The 20,462-nt window shown below is 41.4% G+C and overlaps 1 protein-coding gene across 1 annotated transcript in view; it reads left to right on the top strand.

The window, feature by feature from the left end:
* SLC30A8 (solute carrier family 30 member 8) overlaps window positions 1-17,548 on the top strand; it is a 37,280-nt gene extending 19,732 nt beyond the window's left edge. The window contains exons 3-8 of the mRNA XM_043484108.1: window positions 77-223; window positions 3,425-3,578; window positions 7,677-7,827; window positions 10,173-10,278; window positions 15,123-15,257; window positions 16,544-17,548. Coding sequence (XP_043340043.1) covers window positions 77-223; window positions 3,425-3,578; window positions 7,677-7,827; window positions 10,173-10,278; window positions 15,123-15,257; window positions 16,544-16,689 — 839 coding nt within the window. The 3' untranslated portion in view covers window positions 16,690-17,548. The remainder of the gene's footprint in view (window positions 1-76; window positions 224-3,424; window positions 3,579-7,676; window positions 7,828-10,172; window positions 10,279-15,122; window positions 15,258-16,543) is intronic.
* Window positions 17,549-20,462: the final 2,914 nt, after the last annotated feature.

Here is a 20,462-nt window from a genome sequence, read left to right as displayed (position 1 = left end):
CAAACTGTGGTTAGTACACATACGATCTGGTGGCACCGTGGGGCCCTAACCCCATATCCTGTTCTGTATCCCCTAGGTGGGCACATTGCTGGGAGTCTTGCTGTCATCACGGATGCTGCCCATCTCTTAATTGACCTGACCAGTTTTCTGCTCAGTCGCTTCTCCCTGTGGTTGTCATCAAAACCCCCCTCCAAGAGGCTAACCTTTGGATGGCACCGAGCAGGTATAGTTCATCAACTGGGCATCGATGCAGAGTAATGCTGCAGAGTCAAATCAAGTACAAAAATGGAAGGGATGAAGCCAAGCTTTGTTTGAAAATCCCTTACAGGCACATCTCCGGTGCAGAGAGTGAAATAGATGTGTATAACAGACTGTGTGCTCTCAATGCTAATTCCACTAGCAGCCAGATCAACGGCGGTTACCCCGACTCCGACAGGACAACAGGAACACATGCATGATTTTAGCAGCCACCTCAGCCCAAGGATCTCAGTGTGTGGTAACAGCCATGATGTTACTCATTAAATGACTTGGCATCTGGGAGAGAGGACGGGGTGAAGCTTCTGACATTTTGCAAAATAAAGCACAGAGAGCCCAGAGATTTGGAAAGACTGAAGAACTTCTCCTAGAGGGGCTGGGGATAGAATAGGGACTTTCCAGTTCACACGGCATTTAGCCATTCAGTGAAGGGCTCAGCTGGATATCTTGTTCAAACAAGCATCCACAACCACAAGAAAAGGAGGAGGAAGAGGAGGAAGAGGGAAGGAAAGTTTACTTTTCCTCTTTTCTTAGAGCTAGGTCTTTGATGGGGTGATGGCTTGCTCTTGTCTAGGAAGGGGACCAGGTATGATGAGGCTTTACAGTCAGGGAAATTTTTACTGTGGCTCATTTGTACAGTCCACCCATCTCTTCAACACACACTGCCTCTTCACTTCTCCTCCTCTGTATTATTTCTTCTGTCAGAGGAATAAGAGGAGCTTCTAGATGAATGTAAAAATCATTTATACTAAGAGTTATAACTCCATATTTTCACACCAGTTGAGAAAATCAACGTGAAAGAGATCTGAGGGCAGAGCTTTGGCCAACATGCTAACACAGACAGCCTTCACTAAAAGGTGCCACTAGACACAGACCACAGGTTGTAGCCTGATGATTGTGAACTGTGGTTTTTCACGCTTACAATGATAGAAAGTTCTAATTTCATGAGATGAGATGGGTGGGTGGCATCACAGACGCAATGGACATGAAGTTGAGCAAACTCAAGGAGATGGTGAGGGACAGAGAAGCCTGGCCTGCCACCTAAGAGTTGGACATGATTTGGTTTGACTGAACAATAACAACAATTTCATGCCAAACAATTTATCATCAGAGGTGTTTTGCACTGTCTTTCCTTTAACATTCAGAGAAAGAGAGGGAGAGGGAGAATTGAGGAAATAAACATCAATAAAAGGATTTGGTGACACTGTGATTTGAAGATGTTTTCAGTCCCTAATAGGGCTACATTTGGAAAGCATGTACCTTTGACTGAGTACCCATTATTGATCCTCATAAATTTTTGCATGCATTTTACCCTTTCTGATACCATTGGTCAAAGCTGTTTTGTAAACACAGGGAGGACTCAGAATTTAGATTGCTACTTGAACTTTCTCCTCCTAGCCACAGAGGTCAGTGAGAATGAACACTCTAGAAGGCCAGGGCTGCTCAACAGAACTCTGTTTCAAGAGAAATGTTGTACAATAGATAGTACACTGTGGCCATGGAGCAATTTAAATGTGGCTAGTGCTAGTGAAAAACTGGATATTTAATTTTACTTTAAATTTAAACAGCCACATTGGATTGATGGCTACCATATTAGGCAGCACCTCTGCAGACATATAGGTGAAAATCAACTAGTACATCAAACGTATAACTTCATGGATAATTTTGTTTAGGAAGAAGCTAAGTATAAAAAGTGAGTTTAGGTAAAGATAATGTTAATACATGCACCCAATGTCCATAGTAACATTATTTTAATTTCCACGATATGGAAGTAACCTAAGTGTCCATCAACAGATGAGGGGATAAAGATAAGATGGGCATACACACACACACACACACACACACATACACACAGTGGAATACTACTCAGCCATAACAAGAGTGGAAATTTCCATTTGCATCATCGTGGATGGATGGACTGGGAGGATGTTCTACTAAGTGAAATAAATCAGACAGAGAATGAAAAATACTATACCACTTAAATGTGGAATCTACAAAATAAAACAAAGTAGGGGAGAGGGAAGAGGGAGGGGCATGATAGGGATAGGAGATTTTTTATTTTTTTAGAGGTACAAGCTGTTACACATAAAGGGATAGGAGATTAAGAGGTACAAGCTGTTACACATAAAGTAAATAAGCTACAAGAATATATTATACAGCACAGGGAATCTACCCAATATTTTATAATAACTATAAATGGAATATAACTTTAAAAAATTTTGGATCACTATCTCATACACCTGAAATTTATATAACTTTGTCCATAAACCATACCTCAATAAAAGAATAGAGTGTTAAGTGGCCCATGAGACAGTGGGCATGTGGATATAGCAAAAATCATAAATTGCATATGTAAATAACTGAAGTCTGGGAAATGATATGCTACACTGCTCTACTTAAAAGGGGGGAAGGTCGAAATTATGGGATGTGCCTGACCACTGACTCACAGAGTGTTTCTAGAGCCTTATAGGGTTTTAGAACTGATCTAAAAGGTTGAGTGAAAGATCAAGGTGAGGGTAAAGGAGCTTCTAAGTAAGCAAGCATGCTTTGCTCAGTGGGAAGCTTGAACACTGTCTTATCTTTAAATATTCATGTAAATGTCTCTAGTCTGATATTTTTCTTCCTTACTCTTGCCCATAAAATACAGTTAGAGTGTTGACATACCTTGGAGTTTGCCTCTGTATTTATAGTATGTTGGGTTGGCAAATGAAACTCATTTTCATTAAGCCTCTGAAACCTTCCCTTTTTACTATTTTACAGTGCTGGCAAGTTGTAAATGTTTTATGGCAGAATTAAGAGTTTCTAAACACATTTTACCCTTTGTGTCTCATTATTTCATCTCTTAATAACTTTCAATCATTTTAGCACCTGTTTAAATTAAAATCCCTCAGGAAAACAGCAAGGGCAGGCAGCAATTAATATGCTTTAAAAATTTGCTGAAAATTACTTAGTAATATGGAGCATAATGAACTGATATTTTATGAATGCAAGAAGAAAGTGTCTCATCTTAGTACTAAAATTCATCCACACTTCTGCTTTGTAAATGACTAAGTGAAGTACTGTGAGGCCTCTCTTCTTTGGTGGGGCATTAATGTCTTGTGAGTCCTGGGGAGATGAAGGCGGCTCACAGATTCTTTGTGCATGGGTGTCTGTGTGCTTGTACCCCTAGAGATCCTCGGTGCCCTGCTCTCCATTCTGTGCGTCTGGGTGGTGACAGGTGTGCTGGTGTGCCTGGCATGTGAACGCCTGCTACACCCCGATTACCAGATCCGGGTGACTCTGATGATCATCGTTTCCAGCTGTGCAGTGGCAGCCAACATTATGTAAGTAGCCCCACACGCTGCCCGTGAAGCTTGTCAGGACAGAGATCTGTGGGGTTTTGTTGTTGTTACTGCTTGTTTCTGATTCCTCCACTTGTGAGGATGGTAGAGAGCTGACAGGGTGTTCACAAGGCTCTACGACCAAGAACAGGCAGCTTGTGCTAGTTAACATGCATTTTAACATCCGCTTCCAAGAGCTACCATCTTGAATGCTTCCTGTGTGCCAGAGACTGCTAAGATCTTTTGATCTACATTATCAAGCTCAATGTTCACAACACAAATACTTTACAGATGAGGAAAATTGAAGCTCAGTAAGGGTAAATAAATTGTCAATGAGGTAGTGCAGAGGAGGGTTTGAAAATAGATCCACCAAACCCAGAATTGAGCTTCTAGCCATTCTACTCTCTCATGCAAACTGACAGTTCCACGTGGGATGTGACTTACCCCTCTTCTGTTTTTGTTACATGAACACATTATGGGTTCCCAGAGACTTGGGTTGGAAAGGATCATAAATTTTATTTACTTCAGCCCCTTTCTACTTTTGAATTCCCTTTTGCAATATCCCCATAAAATGGTAATTAGTTTCATATATATTTTAACAGAGTAACAGGGAATTTATTTCTCTCAAGAGCAACTTATCTTATCTTTGCATCATTATGATTGGATGAAAATTCTTCCTTAAGCCGTGTTAGCTAAATTCTCTCTTTAGTTTCCATCTGTTGGTCCATTCTCTTATCCAGACAATCTTAAATCATTCTCATAGGACATCCATCATTGCCATGTTGGTCTGGTCTTCCTAGATGAACTGCTTGATTACTCATGACAATGGGGAGTTGAGGCCAGGACTCTGACCCTTTTTGGTTGATTTGCTCTTTCTTATTTGATAGTCTGATTTTGGGTAACCTTACTTAAAACTCTGTTACCTATCTATCTACCTATCTACCTACCTACCTACCATCTATGGTAGACACAATAAGGGCCCACCAGGGATTTCCACATTCTAACCCTTGGATCTCCTGAATATGTCAATTTACATGGTAAGAAAAACTTTGCGAATGTGGTTAAGTTAAGGATGGATCTTGAGAAGGGCAGATTATCCTGGATTATCCAGATAGACCCAACATAACCATGAACATCCTTATAAGAGGGAAGCATAAGGTCAGAGGGGAGAGAAGATGATGCATTGCTGGCTTTGAAGATGGAGGAAAGGGCCTGGAGTCAATGAACAGAACTGACCTCTAGAAGCTGGAAAAGGTAAGAAAATGAATTTTCCCCTGGAACCTCCAGAAGGAATGTGGTCCTGCCCACTTTCTGACCTCCAGAACTATAACATAATACATTTATGTTGTTCTAAGCCACAAAGGCTTTGTGGTAACTTGTTATGGCAGCAATAGGAAACCCAGATACCATCTATGTATCACCTATCTTGCAATGTGACATAATACATGCAATCAGGTAGGTTCACACATAAAAGTGAAGAAGACGCTGAGAGTAGAGTGGCATTTTAAACAGTGTTTTTTTTTTTTTTTTAATTTTAGAGAGGGTACAAAGGAGTCCTTGGAATTAGAGGACAACCTGAGCATGCATACTGTGAATAAGCTCCTCTAGATATTCTCATATCCTGACCTTGTACCTACTTCAATTCCTTACTTCTTACTTTGGGACCCATTGCTCAAAATCTTTAAGATAAAACAATCAGAAGAGTGGTATTTGATCTGCTGTCACTGATGAGATCCCTAATTCCCCCCAGTTAACTTGAAAATGCATTTCACATTGTCAGGGGGAGAAAACATATGGAGAGATCAATACAAGTCTATCACTCCTAGGAGACAAATAAGCCAGACCACATGTCCTGCTGACCGGGGGTCAATGTCATCATCTTTGCATAAGAAGAACAATATGTCCCCAGGACAGCAGTAACAATAAAAATATTAATAATTTCCCAAGAGTCATTGTCACATAGGCTGTGTCCATGCTGACTAAAGATGAAGATATACCCAGTTAACTACCACATAAATCTGGCACCTTGATGATTGAGGCTGACTTTCTAAATAGATACCATCCACATTTTCTTTTTACTGCAACTGTTTTCAAACTCTGGGCGTAATATTGCAGGTGATTTTCATACTTACAAAGACCAGGGAATTGAAAAGCATTGACTTCCCTGCACAAGGAGGCAGTTTTTATGGATAAACATACTGAGTGACTAAAATGTTTACTTAGAGAACTGGGATTACAGATTTCAAGTGCTAGATGCTGCATTGTCTGACTACAGAGATATCTGAACCATAATTTGGGAACAAATCTATTCCTTGGGAGCCCAAAATCAGGGCAGAATATTCTAGCAGAAGTTGCTAAGGGATTCTAGGATGAAGGTTATTGATAGAGCCTTAAGGCTAAGTTTTCTGTGCCTGAAACATTTCCTCCTCTCCTAGCCCATTTAACTCTAGTATAACCTTTCAAACCCAACTCAATTGCTTTGTCTAACTAAATCAGACTCCCTTGTTGTACTATCTGTAGCACCAGTTCTTAATAGGCTTAGTATAATTAGAATTTTCCATTTATGTGTGTCTTTTTAGAATCTCTGCCGTCTCCATCATACTTAAAGTTATAATGGGGAGGGGTCATGTCTATTTTCACTGTTATGCTCCAATTATTTAACAGTGCCTGGCATACAAAATCCCTGTATAAGTTTTTTAAAATTAAATATAAAATGAGTAAAAGAATGAATGACAATGGGATGAGCATACATGGCAGGCCTAGAAAGTCTAATAACTGCCAGGCATACATGGCTGTCTGAAGAACTTTAAATGGTAGCTTCTAATAGAAGGTGAATTTCTGCTCAAACAGTAACAATATAAGACCTTGTAGATTATATAATGATCAAATCTTGATGAATAGAAGTCACTCTGCTTGTGATGATGGCCTGAGATTTAATAGAGACTTTACCTGCAAATAGACTGGGGTATGTGTCACTGAAAAATTATTTTTTTACACCTTTGTTCTAAAATGCACAGAAAGTGTTTCTAGGCAAAACATAAGAGATATTACTCCTAAAGTTGTAGATAAACAGAATTGGGTAAATAATTTATAGGGCCCACTACTAATCTCCTGAAATTGGATTAGAGATGTTAAATTTTGCAATATGTTATATACACATAAAACATTTATATACATGAATATATTGCAGTTTTGATAAACAGCTACATATTTACACAAGCACATTACTTTCATCATTGGCCATTAGGGAATCATTCACATTTCAAGTTCTAGTGGAAATGAATAAAATCGAGTAAAATAAAAGTTTAAAAAAATTCAACCTTGATGAAATTCACTGCTTATTTTGTTGTATTGCTTTCTGCTGCTTTTTGCATTTGAAACCAGCACATTTAATTAAGCTCCCACCAAAGCTCAGCTTTAAGTCTAGCTCAGTAGACACTTGATAAATGATAGTTCCCCTCCTCATTGTCAAATACTTGGCATTTACCTAACAGATGTTACTCTCTAGTTTTAAAATGAAACAGCATTAGCTGGGCTTCCCCGGTAGCTTGGCTGGTTAAGAATCTGCCTGCAATGCAGTAGACCCTGGTTTGATTCCTGGGTCAGGAAGATCCCCTGGAGGAAGGGATAGGCTACCCACTCCAGTATTCCCGGGCTTCCCTGGTGGCTCAGATGGTAAGGAATCTGCCTGCAATGCAGGAGACCTGGGTTCAACCCTTGGGTTGGGAAGATCCCCAGAAGTGTATGGCAACCCACCCCAGTATTCTTGTCTGGAGAATCCCCATGGACAGAGGAGCCTGGCGGGCTACAGTCCCTGGGGTCACAAAGAGTCGGACATGACTGAGCAACTAAGCACAGCATAGCATTAATTAGAAAGAGAAAACTGATGTGAATCTTCAATGTCTGTCCTTGTGTGAAAATTTGAAAATTCTGTGATACCCCTGTGTTCAAAATTACTCCAAAATAGTCCATTATAAAGCAGTAATATTTCAATCCATTGCCACTTTGGATAACACAGGCTGCCGTCAACTCCCCCATGATACTGCAAAGATTTTTAAGGGTTAATCTCATGTGTGCCAAGGACATTGTTTTTTCTTTCAGACTAAGTGTGATTTTATACCAGAAACGCCCTGCCCACAATCACAAAGAAGTGCAAGCCAATGCCAGTGTCAGAGCTGCTTTTGTACATGCCCTTGGAGATCTATTTCAGAGCATCAGTGTGTTAACCAGTGCACTGATTATCTACTTTAAGGTGAGTATGTTGGAGTCTACTCGCTGTTCCAGTGACTTTATAGATTAGGTGGTACATGATCTGGCCCTCCATTATTACCTTACATGGGGGTAGACAGCCGATTTGCCTACACAAATTACTTTTCAAGGTGTAAACAAACAAACATTCAAAGCTTGAAACCTTAGATTTTCCGAATTCATAAGAGCTATGTCGTTAACTATAGGGCTGCCAGTCTTTTAAGAAAGCAGTTCTTTTGTCCTGGGGTTAAGGTGGACAGCAACAGAACCATGAAAAACTTAGGGTTTTGGGGTTATAAGCAACAGGAAACATCTCTAGCTCACTTTAGCAAAACATTGATTCACTGATTGAAATTTATTAGAGGTACTCATCTAAGAAAGCAAGGTAGAAATAAGGGAAACTTCTGGTTTTCAGATTTCAGAAACTATCCAACTTCTGTCCCAGGCACCATGCTGAAAGGAATGTATATGTGTGCGTGCATGCTCGGTCGCTCAATGGTGTCTGACTCTTTGCAACTCTATGAACTGTAGCCCACCAGGCTCCTCAGTCATGGGATTTTCCAGGCAAGAATACTAGAATGGGTTGCCATTTCCTCCTCCAGTAGATCTTTCCAACCCAGGGATCAAATCCACATCTTCTGCATTTGCAGGTGAATTCTTTACTACTGAGGCAGCTGGGAAGCCTGAAATGAATGTGATTCAGCTAATTATTTTCCCTCTTCTTGTCACTCTGCTGAAAATTCATGTTGCTGGGAAATGGAACACAATTGATGTAGACTGGGTCTTGTTTCTGTTGCTTGGATGGGGCGGGTAGAGCCATTGACTGACTCTTCCACATGGGAGGGAGAGAACTTCTTTCCCAAAAGAACTGTATTAATGGAAACCTGGAGTAGATCTGGGTGAGCCTCTGACCCTAAACAAATATTCACTATAGCTCTCTGTTTGGTAATAACAAGAACTAAAAGAGGTGGGTGAGGGCAGAAGTACAGGCAGGCGGGTAATGGAGGAGAGGGGCATTCATCTCTGTCCATTTGTGTCATTACTGTCCATTTAGCAGGGACTCTATTGTTTTACTAAAAAATTAAAACATGTAAATAAAAAAGAATTCAAAGGAGTAAATCCTCACTGAAAGATTTAAGTTTAAGGCAAAATTGTTCAAGTTGTACAGGTGAGTAGAGTTTGAAAGTACTCTTATGAAGGTCACTCTGGCTGAGTTTCTTAGAAGTAATGAGGCACAGAGTTTTCTGTGGCATAGAACTTCATCAAGGGCAGAATAGCAGATGTTTCACCCTGAGGCCAAGGGCACCAGTGGTGAGAGAGCATGAGAATGAGGCCTCAGTGTATACTTTTTGGACTGTATCAAAGACACCTACCTTGAGTCTGTAACATACTTAAGAGAGAAAGATATATACTGACCCCATCTGCCAAGACCAAGCTCTGGCTGTACCTTGGTCACATGCAACCTCTGAGCAGATGATTCCCTTTCTTATCATAATTAAGGCTGAAAAGTCATTGAATGCTTTGCCCATGTGTGCATATTTTCATCCATCCTCTCTACTTCTATTAATTTAAGAGACATTAAATAAGGCCTTTTGAAGGAGTACTCAAGGATGTCTCTCTTCTTACTTCTTTTTTATCCTCATTAAAAAAAAAAAAAGGCAGCACTGGCTTTTCCTGATCTGAAAGAATAGCATTGAAACATGTATATAACCATATGTAAAATAGAGTGCAAGTTTGATGCATGAAGCAGGGCATTCAAAGTCAGCGCACTGGGACAACCCAGAGGGATGGGGTGGGGAGGGAGGTGGGAGGAAGGTTCAGGATGGGGGGACCATGTATACCCGAGGCTGATTCATGTTGACGTATGGCAAAAACCACCACAATATTGTAAAGTAATTAGCCTCCAATGAAAATAAATTAATTAATTAAAAAAATTGGCAGCACTGGCTTTTCACTGCAGTGAGCAGGCTTTCTGTAGTTGTGCTGTGTGGGCTTAGCTGCTCCAAGGCATGTGGGATCTCAGTTGCCTGACCAGGGATCAAACCTTCGTCCCCAACACTGGAAGGTAGATTCTTTACCACTGGACCACTGGGAAAGTCCCCCTCCTTACTTCTTAAATTGTGAGGAGAGCATGTCCTGTGGTCTCCCTTCTTCAGTCACTGAGAGTTGAAAGCTTAGGTGAAGGATTACGTCTTTAGGAAGTCTTGTCTCTGATTTGGATGGGAAGTGTGAGGAGGGTGAATGGGTGACAGGAAAGGAAGGAAGCATGGGGGTTTACTTATTTTATCAATCAGACTTTCTGCATGGGAGGCCTGGATTCAATGAACTGAAATTCCTTTTTTTTTCTAGCCAGAGTATAAGATGGCAGACCCGATCTGCACATTTGTCTTTTCTGGCCTGGTTTTGGCCAGCACCGTCACGATCTTAAAGGACTTCTCCATCTTACTCATGGAAGGTAGGAGTGATTTTCATATTATTTCCAGCACGTGTGTTTTCTTTTCCCTATAACCACAAAAGGAAATGATCTCAAGGCATGCTCACTGTGAGCCTGCATTATAAGGAAAATGTAAACTTATAAGGAACTTTTATGAATACAAGTACTATGAGTTTTATTCATACGGGAATAAATAAAAAAGAATTGGCTTCTATTTCTTCCCCAGCAACTATCGTATCATATGGCATAGTATAAAAGCAATATGGACAAATACTAGAGATAAACAGTGAGGGAGAAACAGCAAAATTATACGTTTATTCCTAAATACATGGAAATTACCTAAGAAAGATTGTGTAACTCTGTCTCTTGGGCAGCATTATAAGTACTATGATACTGAAAAGGTAAAATGTTTGTTAGGCCAGCAGTTCTCAGACATTAGTGGCGTCAGAATCACTTGGAGGGTCTGTTAAAACAGACTGTGAGGCCCACCGGACAGTTCCTGAGACAGTAGACCTGGATGGGATGGGGCCTGAGAAATTTGAATTTTAACAAGATGTTGATGCTACTGCCCTGGGGACCATACTTTGAGAAACACTGGACTAGTGTTTTCATACCACTTCAGAGATTCCTCCATGAGGGCACGGGGAGCAGTCCTTGGAAAATCCAATCACAGCTAGAGGTTTGCATCCTACCAAACATTCAGATGATCAAAACCACCCAGATGTTGGCTGAGCTGCTCTCTTCTGTCCAGCTCACTGTGATCAAAGGTGGGCACAGTCTCAGAGGGCAGCTGCCTCCGCAACAGTTCATCCTCCCCTAGCTCAGCCTTCACTGCAGAGGACACAGGAAGGGTTTTGTTCTCAGCCGGCACTGTAACCATTGGTAGGTGGCTGTGCTGACCACAGTGAAACAGGAAACGGAGTCGAAAGTCCTTGTGTGACAAGTGAACGCCCTCGCCTGGCAGGGGACTGGGTATTTGTTTAGGTCCCAGATGATTCCACCTCCTGTCCTGGGGGCTGAGAGCCGGGCTGCAGCTGTTGCTGCTTTTACAGAAGCTATCGAAAAGAGACAAATGCATATACAATTTACGATGACTATATTCAGTGTTCTCTCTCAGTACAGCTCTTCTCTCGTGATTATCTTTTTTTATGTAAGGAAAAGTATAGCTAATTATTGAAACTCCTATCAGATAGGCAGGTAACTCCCATATGAAATATACTTATTTTTAAATTAGGTTAGCATAAAATAATGCTTGTACTAGATAAAATTTAAATATATATGTGCGTGTGTGTGCTGTGTGCTTAGTCGCTCAGCCATCTGACTCTTTGCAACCCCATGGAATGTAGCCTGCCAGGGTCGTCTGTCCATGGAATTCTCCAGGCAAGAATACTGGAGAGGGTTTCTATGCCCTCCTCTAGGGAATCTTCCCAACCCAGGAGTTGAACCAGGGTCTCCTGCATTGCAGGTGGATTCTTTACCAGCTGAGCTACCAGGGAAACCCATGTATATGTGTAGAAAGGCATACATACACATATACGTGTAAATGGAAAGGCATAAAATGATAAGACTTCTCCCCATTTTTTCACCTTTAAATTCTCAATCTTCAAGCCTAACATCTACTAATAAGGTAAAAGGTGACATATATCTTTCCAAAAACAATGTATTTACACATATATGTATAAACATAACACACACACACACACACACACACACACACGTGTGTATGCTGTTGTTACTTAGTCGCTAAGTTGTGTCTGACTCTTTTGCAACCCCATCCTGAGCAAGAGTACTGGAGTGGGTTACCATTTCTGTCTCCAGGGGATCATTCCGACCTAGGGATTGAAACTATGTCTCCTGCTTGACAGGCAGATTCTTTACCACCAAGCCACCAGGGAAACCCTAAATATGTGCATACATATGTGTGTATATATACATGAGTATGTGTGTGTGTGTGTGTATACAGTGTGTGTATATATGTCTTTTTTCATACAAACAAGATTATACACGTATTTTGTTCTGCACCTTGTTTTTTTCAACTAGAAATCTTTCCATATTGGTAAATACATAGATAACCTCTTTCTTTTTCATGGGTAAAAAGTATTCTATTGTTAGCATCCACTTGCTTATTGATGGACATTACAAATAATGCTTCAATTATATTCTTGGCACTTGAATCTGTGGAATAATTCCTAGATGTATATTGATGTTTCAGAAGTTATAGACCTTTTAAAATTTGATAGATACTGTCATTTCTACCAAAGAGACCATATCAGTTTCTTTCCCACCAACAGAGTATGAGAGTGCTCATTTCTTCCCATCTTCACCATCACTGGATATTATCAAACTGTTGATTCTCCTCTAATCTGATAGGTGAATATATTATATCTTATGTGAATGTTTAATTATGAAACCTATTGAGTAGTTTTTCACATGTGTATTAGCCTGGGTAATTATTTTTTTGAACTTTTTCTGGATGCATTAATATTTTTGTAGGCTCTCCATCAGAAAGAAAAAGATTTCTAGGATGTGATGAATACTGAGGTTAACAGGAACATATCCTCTTGCTTGTCAATATTATTTCATAGAGGAAAATAAATAGCCATAGACGTGCATTCTCCATAAAAGTAAAGTGATAAAAGGAGGCAAGAGAAAAAGAGATAGTAGGATCTTGACTTCATCTCAAGAGTCCCAGATGAATGACAGCAAAAGGTCAAAGGAAACTCTCCAGGGATGATACATTAGGCATAATTGTCATCTCTGGGTTACCGTACCTGGGGTCTAATGTTTACATAACACTTCACACCCAGAAGAGGGATCTTAGAGTCTGGCATCCCACTTACCCATGTGGCCTTACAAATTCTTAATCTTTCTGACTCCCAATTTCTTCTCCAGTCAAACAGTTCTAACACTGATTAGATCTTAAAGTTTTATAACTATTAAATAAGATCATTACTATAAAGTGCTTAGCACAAACTTCAACCTATAGTAGGTTCTTAATAAAGGTGCTAATATTATTAATTATTTTATTATTGTATAACATTTTCACCCATGACTATACGCACATTCTATGGCTAATCTGAGACAAGAACTTCTTTAATTTGTTTCTAGTACCCTGAGCTTTGAGGAGCTCATAGAGTAAAACATCATGTTGACCAGCTCTTTGTTCTATGGAACAATATAAAATGTTTCATAAACTCAAACTGTACTGTATTTTAGGTTAGCTCCAAGGAGGGAATCCCTATGAGCGACGTTCTTAAATCCTGAAAAAGCAGGGCTAAGGATTCCCCATTCCCTTTAAGAAAGTGGTTCTACACTGGCAGCTTATTACAATCACCTGAGAAGCTTTTGGAAAATACTTATGCCGAGGTCCTAGATGCAGAGATCTTGATTTAATAGAAACTGGCTCTGATTTATTTTTTTTTTTAACATGTAGGCAAGCTTGAGAACCACTTCAAAGTAGGGCTGCCCAGCAGCTTTAAATACTAGTGCAATGGTTCTCTACTTTGACTCTGTTAGAATCAACAAATGAGTTAAGAAAATACTGATGCTGGTCTTATCCCCAGAAAATCTGATTTAATTGGTCTTGGGTATAACCTGGTCATTGGGATTTCTTAAATATCTGGTGACACTAATGTGCATCCAAGGTCAAGAGCCACTCTGAAAGCATATAGATTTCAGAGCCTCATCCATAGATGTTTTCTTCAGGAGAATTTTAATGGAGCCAAGGCATATTTATTTATAACCAACATACCAGGTGTTTCTGTTGTATGTATATAATTGAAGTGGAAGCCAAAAAGTGTTCATCCTTAGAAATCTTTTCCACAGAATCCTCTTTGGATCATCTTTAGTTGAGAGAGATTTACCTATTGCATCAAATGGCTTTACCACAGTGGTGCTGGTTGAGTTGATTTTAAAAAAATTCTTATATCAACCTGATACCTTTTATGATTTTAACCAATCACTGACTTGGTATTTAGCCAGCCAAACCAAGTGCCCTTATGTTTTCGAATCCTATCATCTTCTATGTGACAATCCTCGCAATGTTTGAAAACAATGGTTCTACTTCCCTTCACCTTCCCATCTCCAGGTAGAGACACTCCAGTTCTTTAGCCCCAAAACATAGCTGACTGGCTGCCAAACTCTCCACCTTCTTGCATGTCCCACAGTATTCCTCTAGAAACAATGATGACAATCAAACTACTACATTCTGCAGCTTGAATAGTAAACCCTTACTAATGAACTTAAAATAATAGAAATTCTACAGACAGAATAATGAGATGGTATTATAACATTAGAATTTCCTATTATCATAGTTCACTAAGGGACTGGTTGGATAACTAACACTTGTATAGCATTAGAGTTTACAAAGGACAGATGTTTTCTGAGATGATTTCAGAGTCCCCAAAGGACTCTATTAACTACATATTGCTTTTATCATACCTATTTTACTACAAATATTCTGAGGATTAGAGAAGTTCCAAGTGCTGGGTAAAATTTATAATAGTTGTAGTCAGAATGCCAACCCAAGATTATTCAATACCAAATCCCATGGGATTCCACTTTGTTTTCCAGATAATTGCAAATGTAATTGGGGGGATAATACACTCTAAGAAATGAAGGGTGATGACTGTCTTGATGGTCACAGAGTAAAATCTGCAAATGCTCTTTGTGAACCTGTGGCTGATGGCAAACCCTTTGAAACAGGTGAATCTGCTTTTTGTAAACATTTGAAAAGAGAAACCATAGATGGGGAGGGCAAGGTAGCGTTTGAGTGAGGACTTTGCAGCCCCAATTAATCCTTGCACTGAGCCATATTTCATGAGATAACCTACTAACCCCAGCCTCCTGTTCTCTCCTCTTGGCAGGTGTGCCAAAGCACCTGAGCTACAATGGTGTGAAAGAGCTCATCTTAGCAGTGGATGGGGTGGTGTCTGTGCACAGTTTGCACATCTGGTCGCTAACAATGAACCAAGTGATTCTCTCTGTTCACGTTGCTGCAGGTCAGTGAGTTTGGTAAACATCCTGGACAAGAATTCATTCTTATCCTATAACATCAGTAATTTCCCTCCTGTTGGTAGAGCAGCCCTGGGTGCCTGTTGCATGCCCAAACAATTGCAATGTGTTTCGTGTGACCCAGGGCAGCTGAAACCCCCTTCCCCGGTGCCAGTGTCGTCATGGCAACAGTGCTACTTATGACCACCCTGGAGGTCAATGGTAGAAGTTTAGAGAGTAGAACAAAAGGATAAAATGCCACCCAAGCTTCAAGGCCTTAAACTTTGTTTGACTCGATGTCCTATTGGTTAAAGGAGTGGAATGAATTTAACAAGAAACCTTCACTGATTATCTTTGGTGTGTGAGATGTTTTACCCTAGCATCAAAGAGAGAAAGGTGAAGGAGACACAGGTCCCATCCTTAAGATTCCAAAAAGGTAAAAGATATACTAGTCAGAATTAATGGTGATTCCTTTACTGGATGGTTAGCAATTCTGTAACCATGTGAGATAACTCTTAGGATGTGAGGTTTACCCTAAAAAACTACTTTGTCCAGTAGAAGGTGATTTTGCTCAGGATACATCCTAGGGCTGAGAAAATGGGCAATGGCTTGGGAGACAGCTCAGACCAAGGATGATGTATTAGGCTGCTGTGAAATAACTCATGGAGTTACTTAGAGGCAGGATATAGGAAGAGTCATTGGAGGACTGTGCTTTCTCAGACATCCTCATCTCAGCTGAGAGGCTTGGATCTGGCTGCAGGGAATTTACAGCCTCCACTACACCAATATTTCACTGCAAATGGAAGGATCTAGTAAACACTCAGGTTACCATGGAGGGAACTTCACAGCCTCCTGATACCTTTTGGGAAAAGAGAAAAAGACGGCAGAGAAGGTTGCTGCTCTAAATGCTTCCTGGTTCTTGTCACTATCCTTGAGATAAATTGTGATTAGATATAAGGGTGAAAACTCAGAGAACTCAGGGAGCCAGTGAGCAGGGCTGTATAAGAAACAGTAGTTCTGACTTGGCTTTTTCCTGGCTTATCTCCTCTGTCACACTCAGCCCCTAGGGACGCCAGACCCCAGAGAGGACTGTGGGCAGGAAGTCCCCATAGTGACAGGGCGCTGCAGCCGTGTCTGTGTCCGCGTAGCTGACTGTCAGAGCCATCACGGCTCCTTCCAAGCGCGCGGCCTGTGCCCTACCCCAGCTGCAGAGACAGAGTACCTGAAGCTGGAGATGAGCTGCCGCCCCTGTGTGTGCAATCAGTGCCAATCTCTCTCGGTTCTTTATCAACAGCAGCCCGCCGGGACAGCCAGGTGGTTCGGAGAGAAATTGCACGAGTCCTTAGCAGGCGCTTTCCCGTGCACTCACTCACCATTCAGATGGAGCTGCCAGCCGACCAGGATCCCGACTGCCTTTTATGCGAAGACCCTCAGGACTAGCCAGTTGCTCTGCCAGCTCCCCACGTTTGACAGGCCACGGCGTGCTGCTCCACAGTTTCTAAGAAACCAACAGAAGAAGTCTGAGAAACTCGTGATACAGTACGATCGATGCACACTGTATCCTTCTTTATTTAGCTCCGTCCACCATAAATGAAAACGTGCTTAGATTCATCAGTCAATTGGATTATCCACCCATCAGTAGCTGTGTTCATTCTAGAAATGTATGTATAGATTAGTCCTGACTGGGGCTGAAATAACAGCTGTTTGTAACCACAGGTAATAGAAAGTTCACCTCCCTTCAGTAATGCATCCCAAGGCTGAGTGGGCAAAACTGAACTCAGGAAGGAGTCTTACCAGGAATCAGTGGCAAGGAAACAGTCACAAAAATTTTTCCAAAACATGAAAAGTGGAAGTAAGGAGAGCCGAGTCAGGGGTAAAAGCGAATCTGGAGGTCCAGTATTCTTGCCTAAAGAATCCCATGGAGAGAAGAGCTTGGTGGGCTACAGTTCATGGGATTGCAAGAGTCGAACATGACTTAGCACATGAGTATGTATGCATGGCTCTTTAGATATGTCCCCTTATTTCATTCTAATGACTTTTAAAAAGTGGAAATTAATACCATCATTGTATAGATAAAGCCATAAAGGTTAAGTGAATCAACCAAAGTCATTTATTATTTCATTTAAAAATCTTTTTCAACACAGGCTATGAGCAGAGCACCGGTAAACCAAGCTGACATGCTCTCTGCCCACACAGAACTCTTTCCCCTTTGGGAGGAGACAGGCATTATACTAATAAACACCACCAAGAATATTCTACAAATAGCAGCAAGTGATAAGAAAGAAGAGAGGCTGATTGAGGTTGGGGAGGTCAATGGAAGGCGTCTCTGAAGAGATGGCATCTAAGTTGAGACTAGAATGAAGAGGTAGGTGATAGCCAAATGCACTGTACCAGGAAGGACATTTCAGAGGAAGCAAGAGAATGAGGGGACACCGTGAAGAAAGAGGTGGGTGCATTTGAGGAACTGGGGAAGGTCCTTGTGGCTAGAATGTACTAAGTAAAGAGTGAGTTAAAGGATATGAAGGACCAGAAATTGGAGAGGGACTTTCCTGGTGGTCCAGTGGTTAAGACTTCGTGCTCCCAATGTAGGGGGCAAGGGTTTGATCCCTGGCCAGGGAACTAAGACCCCACATGCCACATGGCATGGCTCAAAAAAAAAAAAAAGGCAGGAGAAACAAGCAAGTCCAAGTAAGAAAGTAGCTGAAACCAGATCTATTTTGACCAAAATCCCATCTATGCTTTCTCTTTGAACACTTTTTCTTTGTTTTGGGTGGGGGGCTGTTTTTTTTTTTTTTTTTTTTGATCAAGTGATCTGCATTGACAATCAGTCATTATTTCAGAAGTGCCTACAAAAGAGGAGCCTATGTTCCTCAGAGGAATGAGATGAACAAACTGCTGTGTTTAAAAGTAAAGGCCTGACAGGTGCTTCTGTAATAAATCCTGTCTTAGGTGGTACTAGGACTGTGCCACACAGGAGTCTGCTAAAGAAAGAGGAAACCTAAAGTAATGGAAGTGGTTGTGGGCCAGCCTCAACCCTGGAGACCCTGAGTCATGCCAGTGACGTGGGACATGAAAGGGACAGAGGAGTGAGGCGGTGGAAACAGGGGACTCTGTGGTAAGGAATGAACGTTAGAAGGAATGAGAAATCTGGTCAGTCCCTTCTGCTGCCTTCCAGATCTGTGACCTTCCGCTGCCATTTCATTTCTCTGAGCTTCAGATTCCTCATCTGAAAATGGGAATTATATTTTCATCAATGGGTTTCTGTTAGAACTATGTGGGGTAAAAATGTAAAGAACAAGGTTCTTTGTGTGGTAAAAATTGAGTACTCCATAGATACTCTTCTCAATCCAGAGTTTCTCAACCATAGTGGAATCATTATTTGGGGTTGGATCACTCTTTGTTGTGGACGGAATGTTACAACACAATGGCAGAAAGTTATTCTTATGCATCATAGGAGGGGGCAGCCCTGGGCTGTACCTACTAATTACTGCTAGCACTCTCCAACATACAGAGAGAGAGAGAGAGAGAGACTAAATGGGGAAATGGCAGTTGATTGGGGCATGGAGGTCTTGGCATTCAGGATGACTCAGAAGTGGCACTTTTAGGCACTGCTAAAAGTGCCTTTTGACCAAAAGTCAGTGGGATAAGAGGAAGTAATCTGAGGCCGCTCCTTACATGCCAGGTCCACTTCTGTGCACATTTCAGACTGTCCAACAAGGGGACAGGAGTATTTAACATGACTCATCTGAGGCAAGAACATTCTTTGGGTTGTGGTTTTCTCCTAGACAGGGTTCCTGTGTCTACAGCCACGGACAACTGATCTCATTTTTCTCTCCTTGCTTCCCTGGTAGATAAACCCAGACAAAAGTATCTCCTTGTTCCAGGCCAGTCATGCTTCTCTCCTTTTTTTTCTTTTCCAACCCCTCTGAGCAGAGAGCTGAGTAGGTGACTTAGGCCAAGGCCTTCAGTGCAAATCTGGCCACCCATCTCTCCTCCCCAGCCCACTCTGTCTTTGCAGAGAGGACTGAATGTGCTGGTTTCAAGATTCAGATTCAAGCAGTAAAAAGGAAAGGGAAGTCTCACTTCAGCTTCCAGCTGGAGCAGTGTGTTCTAAACTGGGAGGCACTTCTCTGGGTTACTGGGTCCTGCTTCAGATTTTAAGGATGTGGAACTTTTATTTGTATTCTGCTATTATTCTCTGCGTGTCTCTCACCTGTGGAGAGTAACATGAAACAAAGATGTGCAGGCCTCAATGGGTCTGGTTTGGAACCTGAACTTCTGTATGTTTTAACATACCTGGAGATGATTCTAAAGAACAGACAGAGTCTAGAAGAGCCTCAGCCAAAGGAGGTCACTAAGTGGGGGATTCAGACACCCAGGGACCTACAATGATATCTTAAGTTGCAACCATGTGGATGGGGTAGGAAGGGAGCACAGAGTGGTGAGGATTGTGGGCTTGGCGACTGAGACTTCACGTCATTAAGCTGACAGCCACACTGGAGTTTGAATGATATAGGAAGGTTCTCCAGGCAGAATAAGAAAAAGGTCTTCTAGACAGAGAAGGCTACGTGTAAATCATGCTTGTGTTTTCCTGCTGGTTTTTAATTTGAAAAGCAGAATATATGTGGCAAAGAAAATGATCAACTCTGTGATGTTTACAAATGTAATTTCTGGTACTTTATCATTATTAACATTGAGGAGAACAGGAGTTCTGCCTTTGATGATTTTTCTGACATTGTCAGCATCTAGAAGGGTGCCGGAAACCTAGCAGTCATTAATAATTGCTGAGGCAATGACTCTGGGGCCTTGTCATTATTTTTTATTTACGTTTGTGTTTTTCTGAAATTCTGAGGGCCAAGGAAACACTGACTTTGACTGAGGAGGTCACACGTGTACCATCTCTGCAAATCAATCCACACTGCCGAAAGACCTACTGGCATTCTGCTGAGGGCTCGCCCTGCTCTGTGGAGACGGCCAGGCATGTCCCCCACCTCGGGAAACAAGCTTAGGCAACCAGAACAAGAGGTTCTGGGGTTCTTAGTGGCTTCTGCCTCAGCTGGCTCTCGAAACAGAAGGAATGGTTCATGCCAACTCAGTCTCCCATCTCAAGGGCTGCTGTGTGGTTTTGCTTTTCCATACTTTGTAAGGATGGAGCTCTAAAGGACAGACGACCTGGCAAACACACTAGTTCTAGGGGCACTGTCTGCTCTGCT

The sequence above is a fragment of the Cervus canadensis genome, chromosome 12, assembly GCF_019320065.1.
Source record: "Cervus canadensis isolate Bull #8, Minnesota chromosome 12, ASM1932006v1, whole genome shotgun sequence".
NCBI classification, from domain to species: domain Eukaryota; kingdom Metazoa; phylum Chordata; class Mammalia; order Artiodactyla; family Cervidae; genus Cervus; species Cervus canadensis.
This window is presented reverse-complemented; position numbering and strand designations above follow the sequence as displayed.